The sequence below is a fragment of the Spinacia oleracea genome, chromosome 1 (assembly GCF_020520425.1).
Source record: "Spinacia oleracea cultivar Varoflay chromosome 1, BTI_SOV_V1, whole genome shotgun sequence".
NCBI classification, from domain to species: domain Eukaryota; kingdom Viridiplantae; phylum Streptophyta; class Magnoliopsida; order Caryophyllales; family Amaranthaceae; genus Spinacia; species Spinacia oleracea.
Window position 1 is genome coordinate 67,515,176 of NC_079487.1, and position 15,472 is coordinate 67,530,647.

The 15,472-nt window shown below is 33.1% G+C and overlaps 1 protein-coding gene across 2 annotated transcripts; it reads right to left on the reverse strand.

Moving 5' to 3' along the window:
• Positions 1-728: 728 nt before the first annotated feature.
• LOC110775754 (protein NRT1/ PTR FAMILY 5.4) lies at positions 729-15,154 on the reverse strand. Of its 2 annotated transcripts, none has more exons than XM_056831765.1 (5): positions 14,919-15,154; positions 14,601-14,803; positions 2,224-4,167; positions 1,819-2,124; positions 729-1,735 (listed from the first exon to the last, which is right to left on the reverse strand). In XM_056831765.1, the coding sequence occupies exons 2-3, from the start codon at positions 14,766-14,768 to the stop codon at positions 3,643-3,645; spliced, it is 693 nt and encodes a 230-aa protein (XP_056687743.1). In that variant the 5' UTR covers positions 14,769-14,803; positions 14,919-15,154; the 3' UTR covers positions 729-1,735; positions 1,819-2,124; positions 2,224-3,642. The 2 variants fall into 2 exon arrangements, with proteins under 2 accessions (XP_056687743.1, XP_056687717.1); XM_056831739.1 differs by having other exon boundaries at positions 14,601-14,818.
• Between the last annotated feature and the right edge of the window lie 318 nt (positions 15,155-15,472).

The window sequence follows — 15,472 nt, forward strand, 5'->3', positions numbered from 1 at the left end:
TTCTGCTTCAATCGTTGAAAAGGTGCTTTGCTCTCGAGAACCCCCTTTCTCTAGATTTAACAACTTCTCAGATCTAGTTCCTCTTATTCTGTTTTTCTTTAGTTGTGAATTTACTTTTAATTGATCTAATCATCGGTTAATATATTTTTTCTTCATATTCTTATTTGTTAATTTTTTTCCCTTTTTGTTGGAGTTTGTCGGTTTAATTTAATTAGAATGGCATGAAATTTGGTAGAATATAGACATGCATATTACAATAGTAGAGAAATTAAAATGTAGCGGCTAGTGGAAAATGCAGAGCTGTTGAAAATATGTACAATTGTGCATGTGGGCTTAGAAGTAATTTTGTGTAATTTGATTTTCAATGTATAATTATGTCAAAGTTATAATATTTTATTTTTATTTTCGTATTGTGCAACTATGTATAATTAAATATTCCATGGCTAAAATATGTTCAATATGTAACGTTTTCATTGTGTACCATAGATTTGCCATGAAATTTGAAAGTGAATAATTGTTCTAAATTATTTTCTTATTCTTTCATGTCCATTAATTACCCTTTATTATTGTTATTTCGAATTTAGTCTCTCCGTTAATTGTGTGTGGGGGTGATGATGATTTGTTAATTTTTTTATTTCCTAAGTTTCCTTAAATAACGAAACATGAGAGGTGAGGATTGGGGTTTTGGAGCCCCTACATTCTTCACCACTCTACTTTAATGGTACAGATCGATGTATAATTATGTCAAAGTTATAATATGTTATTTTTATTTTCGTATTGTGCAACTATGTATAATTCAATCTTCCATGGCTAATTCAATCCTATTCGATTTTACTAATGATTAATTTTTTAAGTTAAACAAAAAATATGGACGTAATGTGTTACTAACTATTATTTTCGTTAAACAGTTGCATGTTTGTTACTATAATTTTTTTTAAAAACAATTTTAAAAAATTAACACATTACAAATGAAATTTAACTACTTGGTTAATAATTACAAAATAAAGTTGCTTGCATGAAAGATTTCAAAGGTGATCAGGGTGATCAAATCAACCGTAGATCACTATTCAGGACATCCACCGGATCAACCACACGATGAAATTTTCAACCACCTCTTCAACTATTTTAACTAATATTTTTGTACAAAAATTAATTTAAGTGATTTTTTTTTTTCGTATTTTGAAGTATTACTATTATTAACTATTCCGCTGATTAATTAACTTCTAATGTGTAATTTTTTGTAGTAAGTTAGTAACAAATCAGTGTAAACTTTACTTATCAGTATTAAGTTGCTCCGACTAAGTAAAAATATTGAACTATTGCATTACATATTAATGGTTTATCGAGTAACTGAGTTACACATAAGTACATGTTATGGTTAAATGCCAATGGTTGCCTCATTGTCAACTTGGTTACTCCACTTGCCTTCTTAAAGTGCTTTACACTGTCATCTAGGTGAAGGTTCGATTCTGAGTAATAGCCAAAAAATTCATACTCCCCCACCCCCCCCCCCCCCTTTTTTGGTTTTTGCTTTTATTGTTTTCTTATACTTAACCATCTCTGACAACCAAACCCACACACTCGTGAGTCCTGCATCGCTTGAAGGATACAGCAATGTATATGGCAACTTCACTGGACCAACTCGGTTCTTCAATTTCTCATCTTTGTTCCTCCCTACAATCTTATCTTCTATTTCCTCCAAACTTATTACAGTCTCTCTTTGCCCGAGATACACCTGTTTGATGAAAAAATATGTTAATATGACAAACACAACTCAAACAACATGATTGATTCGCGTGTAAGAGTTTCCTGCAGTACCTCATCAATAGGATGTCGAGGAGTCGAGATAAAAGTTCTATAAGTGAAATCCCAAGCACAGTTTGGAACTTGTTTGAGATTGTTTTTAAGAATACAGTGTCAGGTTTTTTCTCAAGTTCTTCATATTCAGGAGTGTTTGGTTCTGGCATGAGCCTTCGGCTAACAGTTTGGCAATATCAAATCACGATATTAATTCAAGATCCATTATGCCCTCCAGCGCCCTGACCCTCTCTCTCTGTAGCCTGCTCAAAGTCATCTAAGAGCTTCATGGCCTTTGCACTTGCTATTCTTAGGTCCATTTTCTTCCTGTCAAAAACCCAAGAGTTCAGATTATTAACAAACAAGTAGTTATAATATAAATTATTGTGTAAAAAATAAATACGGCAACTATTTGGTTGAGTTGACCTTGATTGTCATCTTCCCCAAACAAACAGGAGTGAGAAACAAACAGAACATTGTAAAATCCGCCCAGATCCCCATCCTCTTCTTCGTCTACCTTCGACTACTTTGAAAAAAAAATCAAGCTAATTAAGTTAAATCTAACAATCGACTACATTAGATTAAATCAAACAATCAAACTGAAAAAAAAATTATTTACACCAAATTAAACAACTAACTTTACCAGAAAAAAAATCGACAAAAAATTATGATAAATTATCGCGCGATTGGAATTAATACAGATTCTTTTTATCTTTTACATCGCCAAATGACGATCTTCAACAAGGAAGTCAACTAAAAACTTAAAACGCAAAAAAAAATCAGGACTTTGGTATCATCGATGAAGAAAAAAAAGAAAAAAAGAAAAAAATGGTTTGAAATTCAAATTCAAAACAGGATTAAAAATGGAGTGAAAATTTGGACGCTGAGGTGGCTTCGATGATGTGGATCTGGCGAATTGATGAGCGGGGTATCGCGGGCCCACATACACCCAGTGTATGTGTAGCCTTTGCGCTTTAAATGAATTGCGTTCTTAATTTTGACCATTTGAAAATAGGCGGCCATTCCTCGAGTTGCTTTTTAGTTTACGGCAGATAAAACTCATCATAAAACCGATTATGGGTCCCTCGAAAGAATCTTACTCCTTATTGCCTTAATTTTAATAAATGGATTAAGCCCTAACGTTGTCCGATTACTACTATTCCCATTTCGTAATATATTGCATGATTTTTCTTTTGGTAGTTAAATTTGACAATCTTTCTTTTCAACATAATATAAGAATAAATATAGTCAAATGATATCTTGTTAAATTCATGTCAATGCGTATATTTTAAATATTAACTTTTTATAAATTTTTACTTATACGCATTTAGAAATATTAAAGCGTGTTGAAATACGTATAAAAAGAAATGTTTCAAGTATTGTGAAACAAAGGTAGTACAAATATAAAAAGTAGGACTTGTTCAATAGCAATTGCACGTATCCAGTTTAAAATAAATTTACTACAAACTGGAATACTTTTATCCAATTTTAGTAACTTTATACATATTTTGATTAAATTTATATATTATGAAGTAAGTTTTGATGTTTAAAGGGTTACCTATTTAAAAATAATTTTATGTGCCTTACTAAAAAGAAAAAAATATTATTAAAAAATAAAATACTACTTTCGTTTTAAAATTATCTTTGCCCATTTCGTTTAGTCCATTTCATAATATTTTTTAAATTGTTAGACTACCATAATACAATATTACAAGTTATATATTTTGGTGGGCCAAATGAAAGTATAGTACAAAAATGAAATAAAGTGTAAAAACCTTTTTTAACATGCTAAAACTAAAAACGAAAAAAAAGTAAAAAACTTTCGAAAATGAGGCAGTATTAAACTTAACTTTGGTGAGTAAGAGGCAAATTATGCGCATCTGATCCACCACCATTACCAAGATCATGATCGTCGTAGCACAACCCTCGACCGGTGGTGGTCTCAATAATGTGCCGCTTCCGAATAGCAGCAACAATCACCTGAGCCACACTAGTAAATGGGCTTCCTACGGGTCGCTCCTTTCTATAAGTGGAACTTCCGACGACAAAAACCGCTAATGCCAACCCGACGGCGACAGTAGCTATGGAAAATCCCAGAGTCCAACTTACATTCTCCTCCACATAAACAACAATTAGCACGCCAGATGTTGCACCAACACTAATTCCAAGGAACCACCAGTTAAAAAACGAGCTCTTCGCTTTTCTCGGCTCAAGGGTATTCTCGTCAAATTGATCAGCAGCAAAGGTTTGGACACATGGTTTATGACCACCTTCTCCCAACGCCGTTATGTAAATCGCCCAGAAAAATAAGGGTGTACTCACGTTTTCTGGGATTTTACTAGTTGTTGATATCGTCAATAAAATCAATCCCTATTTTTTATTATAACAAACAAAATAAATCAGCAAATCCCATCAAACTTATGCATGTAGTGTAACAAAACTTTTCATTTTCACATTTTGCATGCTAACCTTTTTTTTTCTCTTTTTTCTTTAAGTTGATCCAGATAAACCAAACGGCTCATAACTAAGCTGTACCGAGTTTTAAAAAAAATTAAGATAACAAACATGAATTCTAACTTTTGACCAACTTTTAAAATTAATCACGTAAACAATCATAAATTCGTAGAACGTATCACTTCAATTTGTTAAGAAATACGACTAATTTCTATTATGATCACTTATTCGAAAGCTAGATGAAGTTAATTTAAGAAAATCCGGTTTCCTAAAGAATATTAGTATAGAAAAGAAGAAATCGAAAGTAGTTGAGGAAGAAAGTTTAGGAAATCAGAAATGTGTAATCAGATTTCTTGCTAAAAAAGAAAGCCCAATAGTGTTTATATACAAGACAAAACTACCTTCTAACAAACTTGTAACAACCTCTAACAAACTTTTAATTAAAATAATATTATAAATAATTAACTCTCCTATACTCCCCCTTCAAGCTGGACTTTGGAAACAAGGCCAAGCTTGGCAGAAAGAGTATGATGCTGTGAGGAAGCAAGAGGCTTAGTTAGAAGGTCAGCAAGTTGGTGTGTGCTTGATACATGAGCTGTTTTGATGAAACCACTTTCAACTTGCTCACGAACATAATGCATCTCTCTTTTCAGATGCTTGGTTTTGTCATGGAACATAGGATTCTGAGCAAGGTGTTCAGCAGAAGTGTTATCACAATACAAACTAACAGGCAAGGAGATGCTGACATGAAGGTCTTCAAGCAGACCTTGTATCCATACAAGCTCACTAGCAGTGGCTGACATGCTCCTGTATTCAGCCTCAGCAGATGACTTGCTGACACTGCGCTGCTTTTTGGTTTTCCATGAGATTAAATTATTGCCAAGGAACACTGCATAGGCACTGAGTGATCTGCTACTGAATTGACATGAGCTCCAATCAGCATCACTATAGGCTGACAGATCAAGGCTGGAATCAGCTGAATACCATAAACCACTGTCCAGAGATCCTTTTAGATACTTGAGAACATGGAGAGCAGCTCTCAAATGTGGAACTCTTGGTGAATTAACAAACTGACTTAGATGCTGCACACTATAAGAAATGTCAGGCCTTGTGATTCCCAAATAGAGAAGCCTGCCAACAAGCCTTCTATAGATATTAGGATCATCTAAGAGATCTCCCTCAGTGATAGAAAGTTTCAATCCACAAGGTAAAGGAGCAGAAGCTGCCTTACAACCTTCCATATCAGAATCCTTAAGAATGTCATTGATATATTTCTTCTGGGACAGAAAAATGCCATTAGAATTTCTATGCACCTCTATGCCCAGAAAATAAGAGAGAAGACCAAGGTCTTTAATTGTGAATGCCTGATCAAGTAAAGTTTTCACATGTTGTATTTGAGAAATAGAAGTTCCAGTAACCAGAATATCATCAACATAAACCAGAATTATCAGAAACTCCCCATCAAGGGTTCTGGTGAACAAAGAATAGTCTTGCTTGGATTGCTCAAAATGTAAAGTTTTCAAGAATTTGCATAGCTCCTTATTCCATTGTCTAGAAGCCTGTCTTAGGCCATAAATGGACCTTTTTAGCTTACAAACTTCCCCTGAATGAGCTTTGGTGTAGCCAGGTGGGGGTTTCATGTATACTTCCTCATCAATGAACCCATGCAGAAAAGCATTGTTCACATCTAACTGAAACAAATCCCAACCTTTTACAGCAGCTAGGGCAATAACAATCCTTATTGTGGCTAACTTAGCAACTGGTGAAAAGGTTTGTGTAAAATCTCTCCCTTCAACCTGCTGGTAACCAATTGCCACCAACCTTGCTTTATATTTATCAATAGTATAATCAGGATTGAGTTTAGTCCTGTAAACCCATTTTGAACCAATTGCCTTTTTTCCTTCAGGTAATTGAGTAAGCTCCCATGTGTCATTGCTTTCAAGAGCATCTATTTCTTTGCTCATAGCCTGTACCCAATTGGTGTCATCTTTGGCTTGGCTATAGAACTTGGGATCATTAACAAAAGGCAAGACAGAAAAAGCCAAAGATTCCCAAATGTCAAAACTGTCAAGAGCCATAGCTAACAACCAATCATCATTGTCAATATCAGGAGAACAAGAACTCACAGAAAAAGTGAGAGATTCACTACTAGAAGACATATCAGTATGCCTATGAGGAACATAACCACCAACAAAATCCTTTAAAACAGTAGAAGGTTTAATTTGTCTTGATGGTGGTTTGACAATTGTATCAGGAACAAGAATTGAAGAAGATACATGAGGTAAAGAAGTAGAAGAAGAAATAATTGGTTCAGATTGGAAAGAATGAATAGGAGAAGCAGATTGTGAATGATTGGAAGATATATGAGGTGAAGATATATGATTGGGAGATAATAAATTGTCTGAATCCAGATGTGGATTGGTGTTAGGAGTAGAATAAGAAAAAGGAGAAGTAGAATCAGAAGAAAGAATATGAGAAGGAGATTGAGCATCTGAAGAAAGATTATGTGGGACAGAATTGTCAGCAGGAGTTGCAAATTCAGTGCCAAAATTTATTATAGGAGCAGAAAAAGGGAGTGATGTAGAAGTAGATTTTCCAGTCTTGTAGGGAAACACATTTTCAAAAAAGATCACATCTCTGGAAACAAACACAGTATGATTATCTAAATCATACAGTTTAAAAGCTTTGAATCCAACAGGATACCCAAGAAAAATGCATCTTTTTGTTCTTGAATCAAATTTATCTTTCTTAACAGTTGAATTATAGGCAAAGCAGAGAGAACCAAACACTCTTAGCTTATCATAAGCTGCAGGGGTGTGAAACATGACCTCAAAAGGTGTTTTCCAGTGTAAGACCTTTGAGGGTATTTTGTTTAACAAATGTGTGGCTGTGAGAACACACTCTCCCCAAAATTTCTTTGGAAGACCAGCATGAAACCTTAATGCCCTAGCAATCTCAAGAAGACTTCTGTGTTTCCTTTCAACCCTTCCATTCTGTTGTGGAACATAAGGTACACTCTTCTCATGCAAAATACCTTTGTTAGCAAAGAAAGTTAAACAAGAATGTTTAACAATTTCAGTGCCATTGTCTGACCTAACTCTTTTGATTTTCTTATTAAACTGAGTTTCAACCATAGATACAAACTCAGAAATGATCTTTGCAACCTGCATTTTGTTATTCAGCAAATAGGTCCAAGTAACTCTGCTATGATCATCTAGCACAGTTAAGAAATAGGAAGCCCCATCTAAACTCCTGACCTTGTATGGTCCCCACAAATCTAGATGGATCAAATCAAAACACTCAGAAGCTCTACTGTTACTTTCAGTGAAAGGAAATTTGTGCTGCTTTGAACTACAACATACACCACAATTATATTCTGTAACATTTCTGCAATATTCAGCATTAACATGTTTCATTTTTGACAAAGATGCATGACCTAGTCTAGCATGTAACAAGTCAAGATTGTCTCTGTGACCAACCTTATTCTTAGAAATACTAGTAGCAGTCTTATTTGGTAGACTAATCTTATGTACATCAGCAATAGTTTCCTCAACTACATTAGCAACTGTATTGTAGTCTGATTCTTGACAAGTAACATCAGATTGTCTGTTCTCTGTAAGTGTAACAAAGTAATATAGTCCTTGTACCCTTTTTCCAGCACCAAGCACCATGGAATTAGAGGGGTCCTGGAAACAATATCCATTACCATTAAATGTAACATTCATACCAGTTTGTTCAATCAATTTGCCAATTGATAATAAATTATGTTTGAAGCCCTTGACTAACAGAACATTTGTCAACAATAACTTGTCAGTCAGATATGCATCACCCATGATATCAACACTCAATTGAGTTCCATCTGGTAATCCTACCTTAATAGGTGCAGCAATGACTCTTTTGTTTACCAAAATGTTTTCATCATATGTCATGTGATCACATGCACCAGAATCAACAATCCAGAAACATCTATCATGCAGATTATTCACAGTACAAGTGAGAGAATGAGATAATATACCTGCATAGTTTGCAGATGAACAATTAGCTCCAGCAACATCAGTATGCTGCATTTGCTTGCCTTTCATTGCTTTCATTACTTCTTGACATATCATACTCAGCATATCACTACTCATACCTCCAGTATCCTCAATTGTATCTTCCAGAGGAGTGTCTGTAGTTGCATTGGTTTGAACATTAGCAGCAAGTCTATCTCCATATGACTGAGAATTCTTGGAAGCCTTGATGGTGTTGTACCACTCAGGATAGCCAATGAGTTTGAAACACTGATCTGCTGTGTGTCCCTTCCCTTTGCAATGTGTACAAACTCTATACATCTTTTCCTTCTTCAAATCTTTCCAGTCTCTCTTTCCACCAAACCTCTGAAACTGTCCACTCTTATGAGTTTGTGCAGCCATAGCACTGCTACTTAGAACAGCTATGTCAGATGTTATATTGCTCATTTCTTTCTGCTTCTCTATTTGCTGAGTTATAGCAAACACACGATTAATTGTTGGCAAAGGATCCATAGCCAAAACATTAGTGACAGTACCTTCATAACCTCCATTCAAACCTAGCAGAAACTTCATCATTTTATCTTCTTCCTCAAATTCAGCAACCTTTTTCAAGAACATACAGCTGCATGAACTTAGAGCTCCACAAGTGCAAGTAGGAAAAGCTCTCAGGTTCTGCATCTCATCCCAAAGTTTCTTCAATTTTCCATAGTATGTCACTATTGTCAAATTTTCTTGATTGAGATTATCTATTTCCTTTTTCAACTGATAAATCAGAGGTCCATTAGATTGACCAAACCTTTCAGTCAATTCTTTCCACAGTTCTATAGCATTATCTATGTAACCAAAATCATCAGCAAGCTCACTATTCATAGAACTTAAAATCCAGCTTACTACCATAAAATCTGCTCGTTTCCATTTAGGATAATCCTTGTGATTAACTGCTGGCTTCGGTATATCACCATTAATGAAACCTTCTTTTTTCCTAGCTACTAAGGCTCTCCTAATATTTCTACTCCAACGAATGAAATTCATTCCATCGAATGCTACAGCAACTAAAGCAGATGTTGGATTATCTGAATTAGCAACAAAGTAAGGATCAAAGTTACCTCCATTGTTTGACTGAGAAGCTGAGTTTTCAGAATTATTAGTCTCCATTTCAATCAGAAATCAACAGAATATCACTATCCTGATGAAGAATCAAGAATTTGTGCGCAAGAAATTTCGCAAATCGCCAGAAATTTCGTAGCAATTACTTCAGAAATCACACAATTGTGCAGAAACAATTGTGAACAACCTTAGAACCTAAATCTCAGAGGAGATTTGGCTCTGATACCATATAGAAAAGAAGAAATCGAAAGTAGTTGAGGAAGAAAGTTTAGGAAATCAGAAATGTGTAATCAGATTTCTTGCTAAAAAAGAAAGCCCAATAGTGTTTATATACAAGACAAAACTACCTTCTAACAAACTTGTAACAACCTCTAACAAACTTTTAATTAAAATAATATTATAAATAATTAACTCTCCTATAATTAGGTATAAGAAAATCGATATTTTCTTGTGAAGGACCTAGTCTTTTAAAAATTTGTAGATATTGAGCTTTAGCATGGTTAAAAAGTATTTAATAATTGTACAATGTCATTTTTGTTTTTTCATTTTTGTTAAAAGAATCTAGACTAATATTTTAAAATAGGAAGTCTTGAACACAATGATGTCACATGACATCTGCACTAATATTTTTAAAAAAGGAAGTCTTAAACAAAATGATGCGTGTTATCCCATTAATTAATTAATATTTTTTGTAAAATTAATCTTTCATTTTCCTCTTTAGGCTCCGTTCTATTAGACTTATATTATCAGAATTTATCTCAACTTAACTGAACTTATTTTATCTGGAAAAGAAAACTTATTTTGTCTGAAATAAACTTATTTATGTTGTGTGAAAATGTCTGTAAAAAACTTATTTTTGCTGAACTTATATTATACTACCTCCGTTCCTTAATGTTCTTTACGCTTTGGAATATGTGTACAAAGTATGAAAACTTTGGCCGTGGATTCTCACTATTATATACATCAAAACGTTATCATGTAAGATCTTGTTAGATTGGTCTCGTTATGTATTTTCAAAATATCAAATTTTTATAATTTTTTCACATACAAAAATGGATATATAAGTGGTTAAATATTGTATTGGAGTGCGTGCAAATAGTAAATGTAAAGAACATTAAGGAACGGAGGTAGTATGAACTTATCTAAATTTATCCGAACTTAATTAAATCTTATTTGAACTTAACTGAACTTATTTTGTCTGAAATAAGCCAAAATGAGTCGAACAGTACAAAGCCTTACCTATCATTTATTCAGTTCCTCGATCTTATTATCTTTAATGTCTTTTTCTTATACAATTAATTTGATTTGTTTCACATTCCTCAATTATAATTTTTTTATCACATTCTAAATCCATCATCTTCTATTGTTTCAAGATTTCCGTACTATTTCCTATACTATATACTTCCTCCATTTTTTTTTTATTATTGCACCATTTTCCTTTTTCGGAAGTTGCATATTAATTGCATCATTTCCTTTTTTAGTAAGTTTACCTACATAAAATGACATTTTTATCCTTGTATGGGTGGTAGGGACCAAACCCCACTTGTTCTTTACCTACAACTTGTACTTAATTACATGGGTATTTTTGTCAATCTCTCACCTTTTACCACCTTTCTTAATTCTTGTGCCCAAGGTAGATGGTGCAATAATAAAAAAATGGAGGAAGTATCTCTTGATTATTTCTCTCTCTTACTCACATGGGTTATATTATATTGAAATTTATGTGACAATTGTACTTTTATTGGATTGTTTTAACGGATTTTTCATGAAATACCCCCGAATTTTGGCGTAATTCACCAAATGCCCCTCGACTTTCAGTAATTCACCAAATGCCCCTCACAAATGACTTAATACCCAAAATACCCTTACTAATGATGCGCCGTTAGTCCTCCGTTAACCTAATTTTCAAATTCACCAAATACCCCTATTTTAATACTTATTTCACCAAATACCCTTATTCAGAAACTTAATTCACCAAATACCAATAACTTAAAATTACTCATTTTGATGCTCAACGGCTAATTTTTGTGTTTGAAAATTAGCCGTTGCTTATTGTTTGCTTATAAATACTCTTTTTCTGACTGTTTATTGTAGTTTTCCTATTATTTTGTTAATTTCATATCATTTTTGTCATGAGTTTTCTTTCAAAATCATCATCCACACCCAATGAGTCCACATATGTAAGAGTCCCAAATAAATTTTGTTATCATGGGAGAAACTTTGACATCCGAATATCTGATACAACACTCAATCTGAAGCTCCGGTACAACACTAAAACAGAAAACACTCCTAAAAACACCTCAAAACGTCGCAACTCTTCAAGAAAATAGCTACTTCTTTTGTACCTTATTCTTTATGTGACCAATTAATTATATTTACCACGCAATCGGAAGGTATTCCTTTTTCAATATGGGAAATATCTTTAACATATGCAAACAGATTAAAAATAAAGCTCTTATTAATTTTATTCTAACGCATATGTTCCAGCTACCTTGGCTTCTATTGCTTCCATGCCACATATTTAACGTTAACTCCCTTTTGTCTCCTGTCTCTACTGCCTCTAAACATCTTTCTTCAATCTCCTAACTTTCTCTCAACCTTACAGTCGAGGCATAAAGGTTTTCCCACTTTTCTTTTGAGCTAGGTCCTATTGACATGGTCAGATTTATGGACAAATGTCTATTTTTGGATTTGAGGGAACAAGAAAAAAAATGAAACTAAGGTATGTTCCAAAGCTCATGAACCAGTGAAAAAACATGAATCTTGGCACAAAGATTTGCCTCCAAACTCAAGATTTTCACATCATGAATCCAAGTTGAAATCGAGGTTGTGATAAAAATGTATGTGTTATTGAACTTGATTTCTTAGTTTCTTTACCATTCGGACAATAAGAAAATTAAGGTGTTAGCTTTAGATTGAATTACTTCAGCTTCACTTACATAAGATCCCTTTGAAAATGGGGTTTTTTGGCCTTTTGCTCAGCTAAAGTGCATTGTCTTTACTGGATGAGGCCTGAAGTTATTGGATCATAATTGAAACTTACTGAGTGTTGTATCGGAGCCTCGGATGGAAATTTCCTCCCATAATATTAGAAATTGTTTGGGACTCTTACATATGTGGATTCATGGGTGTGGATGATGATTTTGAAAGAAAACTCATGACAAAAATGATATGAAATTAACAAAACAATAGAAAAACTACAATAAATAGTCAGAAAAGGGGTTTTTATAAGCAAACAATAAGCAACGGCTAATTTTCAAACATAAAACTAGCCGCTGAGCATCAAAATGGGTAATTTTAAGTTATGTGTATTTGGTGAATTAAGTTTCAGAATAGGGGTATTATATGAAATAAGTAATAAAATAGGGGTATTTGGTGAATTTAAAAATTAGGCTAACGGAGGACTAACGGCGCGTCATTAGTAAGGGTATTTTGGGTATTAAGTCATTTGTGAGGGGCATTTGGTGAATTTCTGAAAGTCGAGGGGCATTTGGTGAATTACGCCATAATTCGGGGGTATTTCATGAAAAATCCGTTGTTTTAAATTACAGAAATGACCAACATTTAAGTATGGAGAGAGTAGACAATATAGCCAAAATTATAAGCTAAAAACTAGTTTATCTCAATTTTCAATTTGACAAGTTATCTCCGAAATTGGTAATTTATTCAAGGAAATTTGGTGAAACACTACCTTTAAGTTTGGTGGTTTTGTGAATTGCTACCTTTTAAAAAGGAAATTATATTTTACTACCTTATAAGTTTGGTTTGTTTGACTAACACTACCATTTGCCCTTTTTTGTTAATGTTTTACGTCTTTGGACTCCACTACAACGGTTATTTAATATGGCAAATGCACAAAATGACAAATGAACAGAGATATTTAAAAGAATAGAAGAAATACACGACGAAAAACATTAACGAAAAACGTCAAATGGTAGTGTTAGTCAAACAAACCAAACTTATAAGGTAGTTAAATTAAAAAAAGTTTTTATAAGGTAGCAATTCACAAAACCACCAAACTTAAAGGTAGTGTTTCACAAAATTTCCTTTATTCAACAACTCACGTTTCTTTTTGGGGGAGAAAGTGGGTGGAACATTAATACATTTCTAGTTTAACTTCTAGGTAGAACAAAAATTTGAACTTAGCTAAATATTTTGGAATCAATCTTACTAGATTACAACCTAATTTAAGTACAACGACAGTTGCACATTAATTCCTGCTATGTTTTTCTTTTTCTGGGGGATTCTTCTTAGGGAAATTCTCAATGGTAGCATTATACTTTTGCAAATTCTCAATGGTAACAAAAAATTTACCACTTTCTCTAAAATAGCATTAATAATATATATTTTCTCTAATCTAGCATTATTTCAATAATTTCAACATAATTAACCAATATAATACTGACTATGGTTAAATATCAACAAAATTACTAAATAACCCTCATTTTACTAATATTCCCAACCAAAATACTCCTCCAAATTTCGGGTAAGTCCTCTGCCTGCAGCCCCTCATTCTTCCCCTGTATGTTCTTCGTCTTTTCCTCAAACCCACCAAAATGAAACCTCAAATTTGCGTCGACTGAAGTTGAATCGTGATTGTTAAAGCTCAATTTCGCAAAAGATTATTGATTGATTCATTTTCTGTATAGATTATCATCTCGCTTATTTTCGCCCAAATTTATCATCAATAACTATAGTTTTGATGAAGGAAATTTTTATTTGATTCAATTTGTTTTGTATTTATTAGATTTATATTTCTTTTATAAATGTCGTGTGATTTTTGATTAATGAATTAATTTCACCTAAGTTTTTTATTTTTTATTCCCAATCTTCAATTAACCTTTCATCATTCCACACAAGACGTACACCTATTTTCCTATTATTTCGGTATAAAAAACTGTTTCGATACATTTAAAATGTTTTACATATTAAATTAAGAAAATTTGTCAATTACTACTTACATGGGAGTTTGTGGATCAATTACTACGTAGTTTATTAAAGTTATTAATTATTACCTAGTTTTATATGTAAGATAAAATATAGTGTTGTGAGATCTTGTTAGATTTATCTCAATGTGAATTTTTAAAATATCAACTTTTTATAATTTTTAATTAAAGAAATATTTTAATAATCAAAGTTGTGCATTGATATGTGTGAAAATGAAAATGTTGCGAATAAAAATGAACTGAAGAAGTATATATATATATATATATAGAGTAAAGCTGAACATACAATGAGAAAAACGGAAGACGAAACGAGGGTAGTCTTGAAGCGACCAAGATAAGAATCAGCAAAAAAAGCGCCGATAAAAAGAGCAAGCGACGAAACAGCATTCCATGAATTCACATTCTTAGCAGCATTGGCAGTGGATTGTCCCATCTTTTTATTTAAGCACATCATTAAATTCCCCGCTATTCCATAGTACGCAAATCTTTCTGCCATTTCCACAACTTCATTTTTTTTATAATTAATTATAATTCCACACCAAAAAGAATTAATTAGTAAAAAATTTAATAATTCAATAACCTTAAAAATTAAAAAGAGGCTTACAGATGATGAAGATGGCAGATTTCCATCCTCCTTTAATTGGGTGTTGTTGACCATCCATGTTTTATCTTATTTTATATTTTTTCTGAATTTAAGAAGAATTTAAATTTAAGATGAGAAATAATTTATTTTTGAATGTTTGGAATTTGGAACTTGGACACGTAAATAAATAAATATAAGGTTATGCAGGGAGGGGATTGAGCTTCTGTTTGTGAGTGTACTCACTCTTTTTGTTTTGATTGGATATTTATAGAAGAATTTTTATTTTTGAGGAGAAAGAAAAAAAATATATTCACTCTACTTTATTGTTTTGAGATAGGCCCTTGTTAGGGGGGAAAATGATCACCGCGTGATGTGGTACGACAGACCCACTCAGGGATTGTGTGGCAGCCAACAAGACAATGACAACATTGAAGTCGTTTGTTAAGGCAAACGGTTAAAAGAAGATGACGGCTACAACAATGAATGGTATGTCTTAAATCATGGAGTCGGGTCATTACACTAATATTAATCATTGTTTTACGTTACAAGCTAAGCAAGGATGTATAAATTAACCG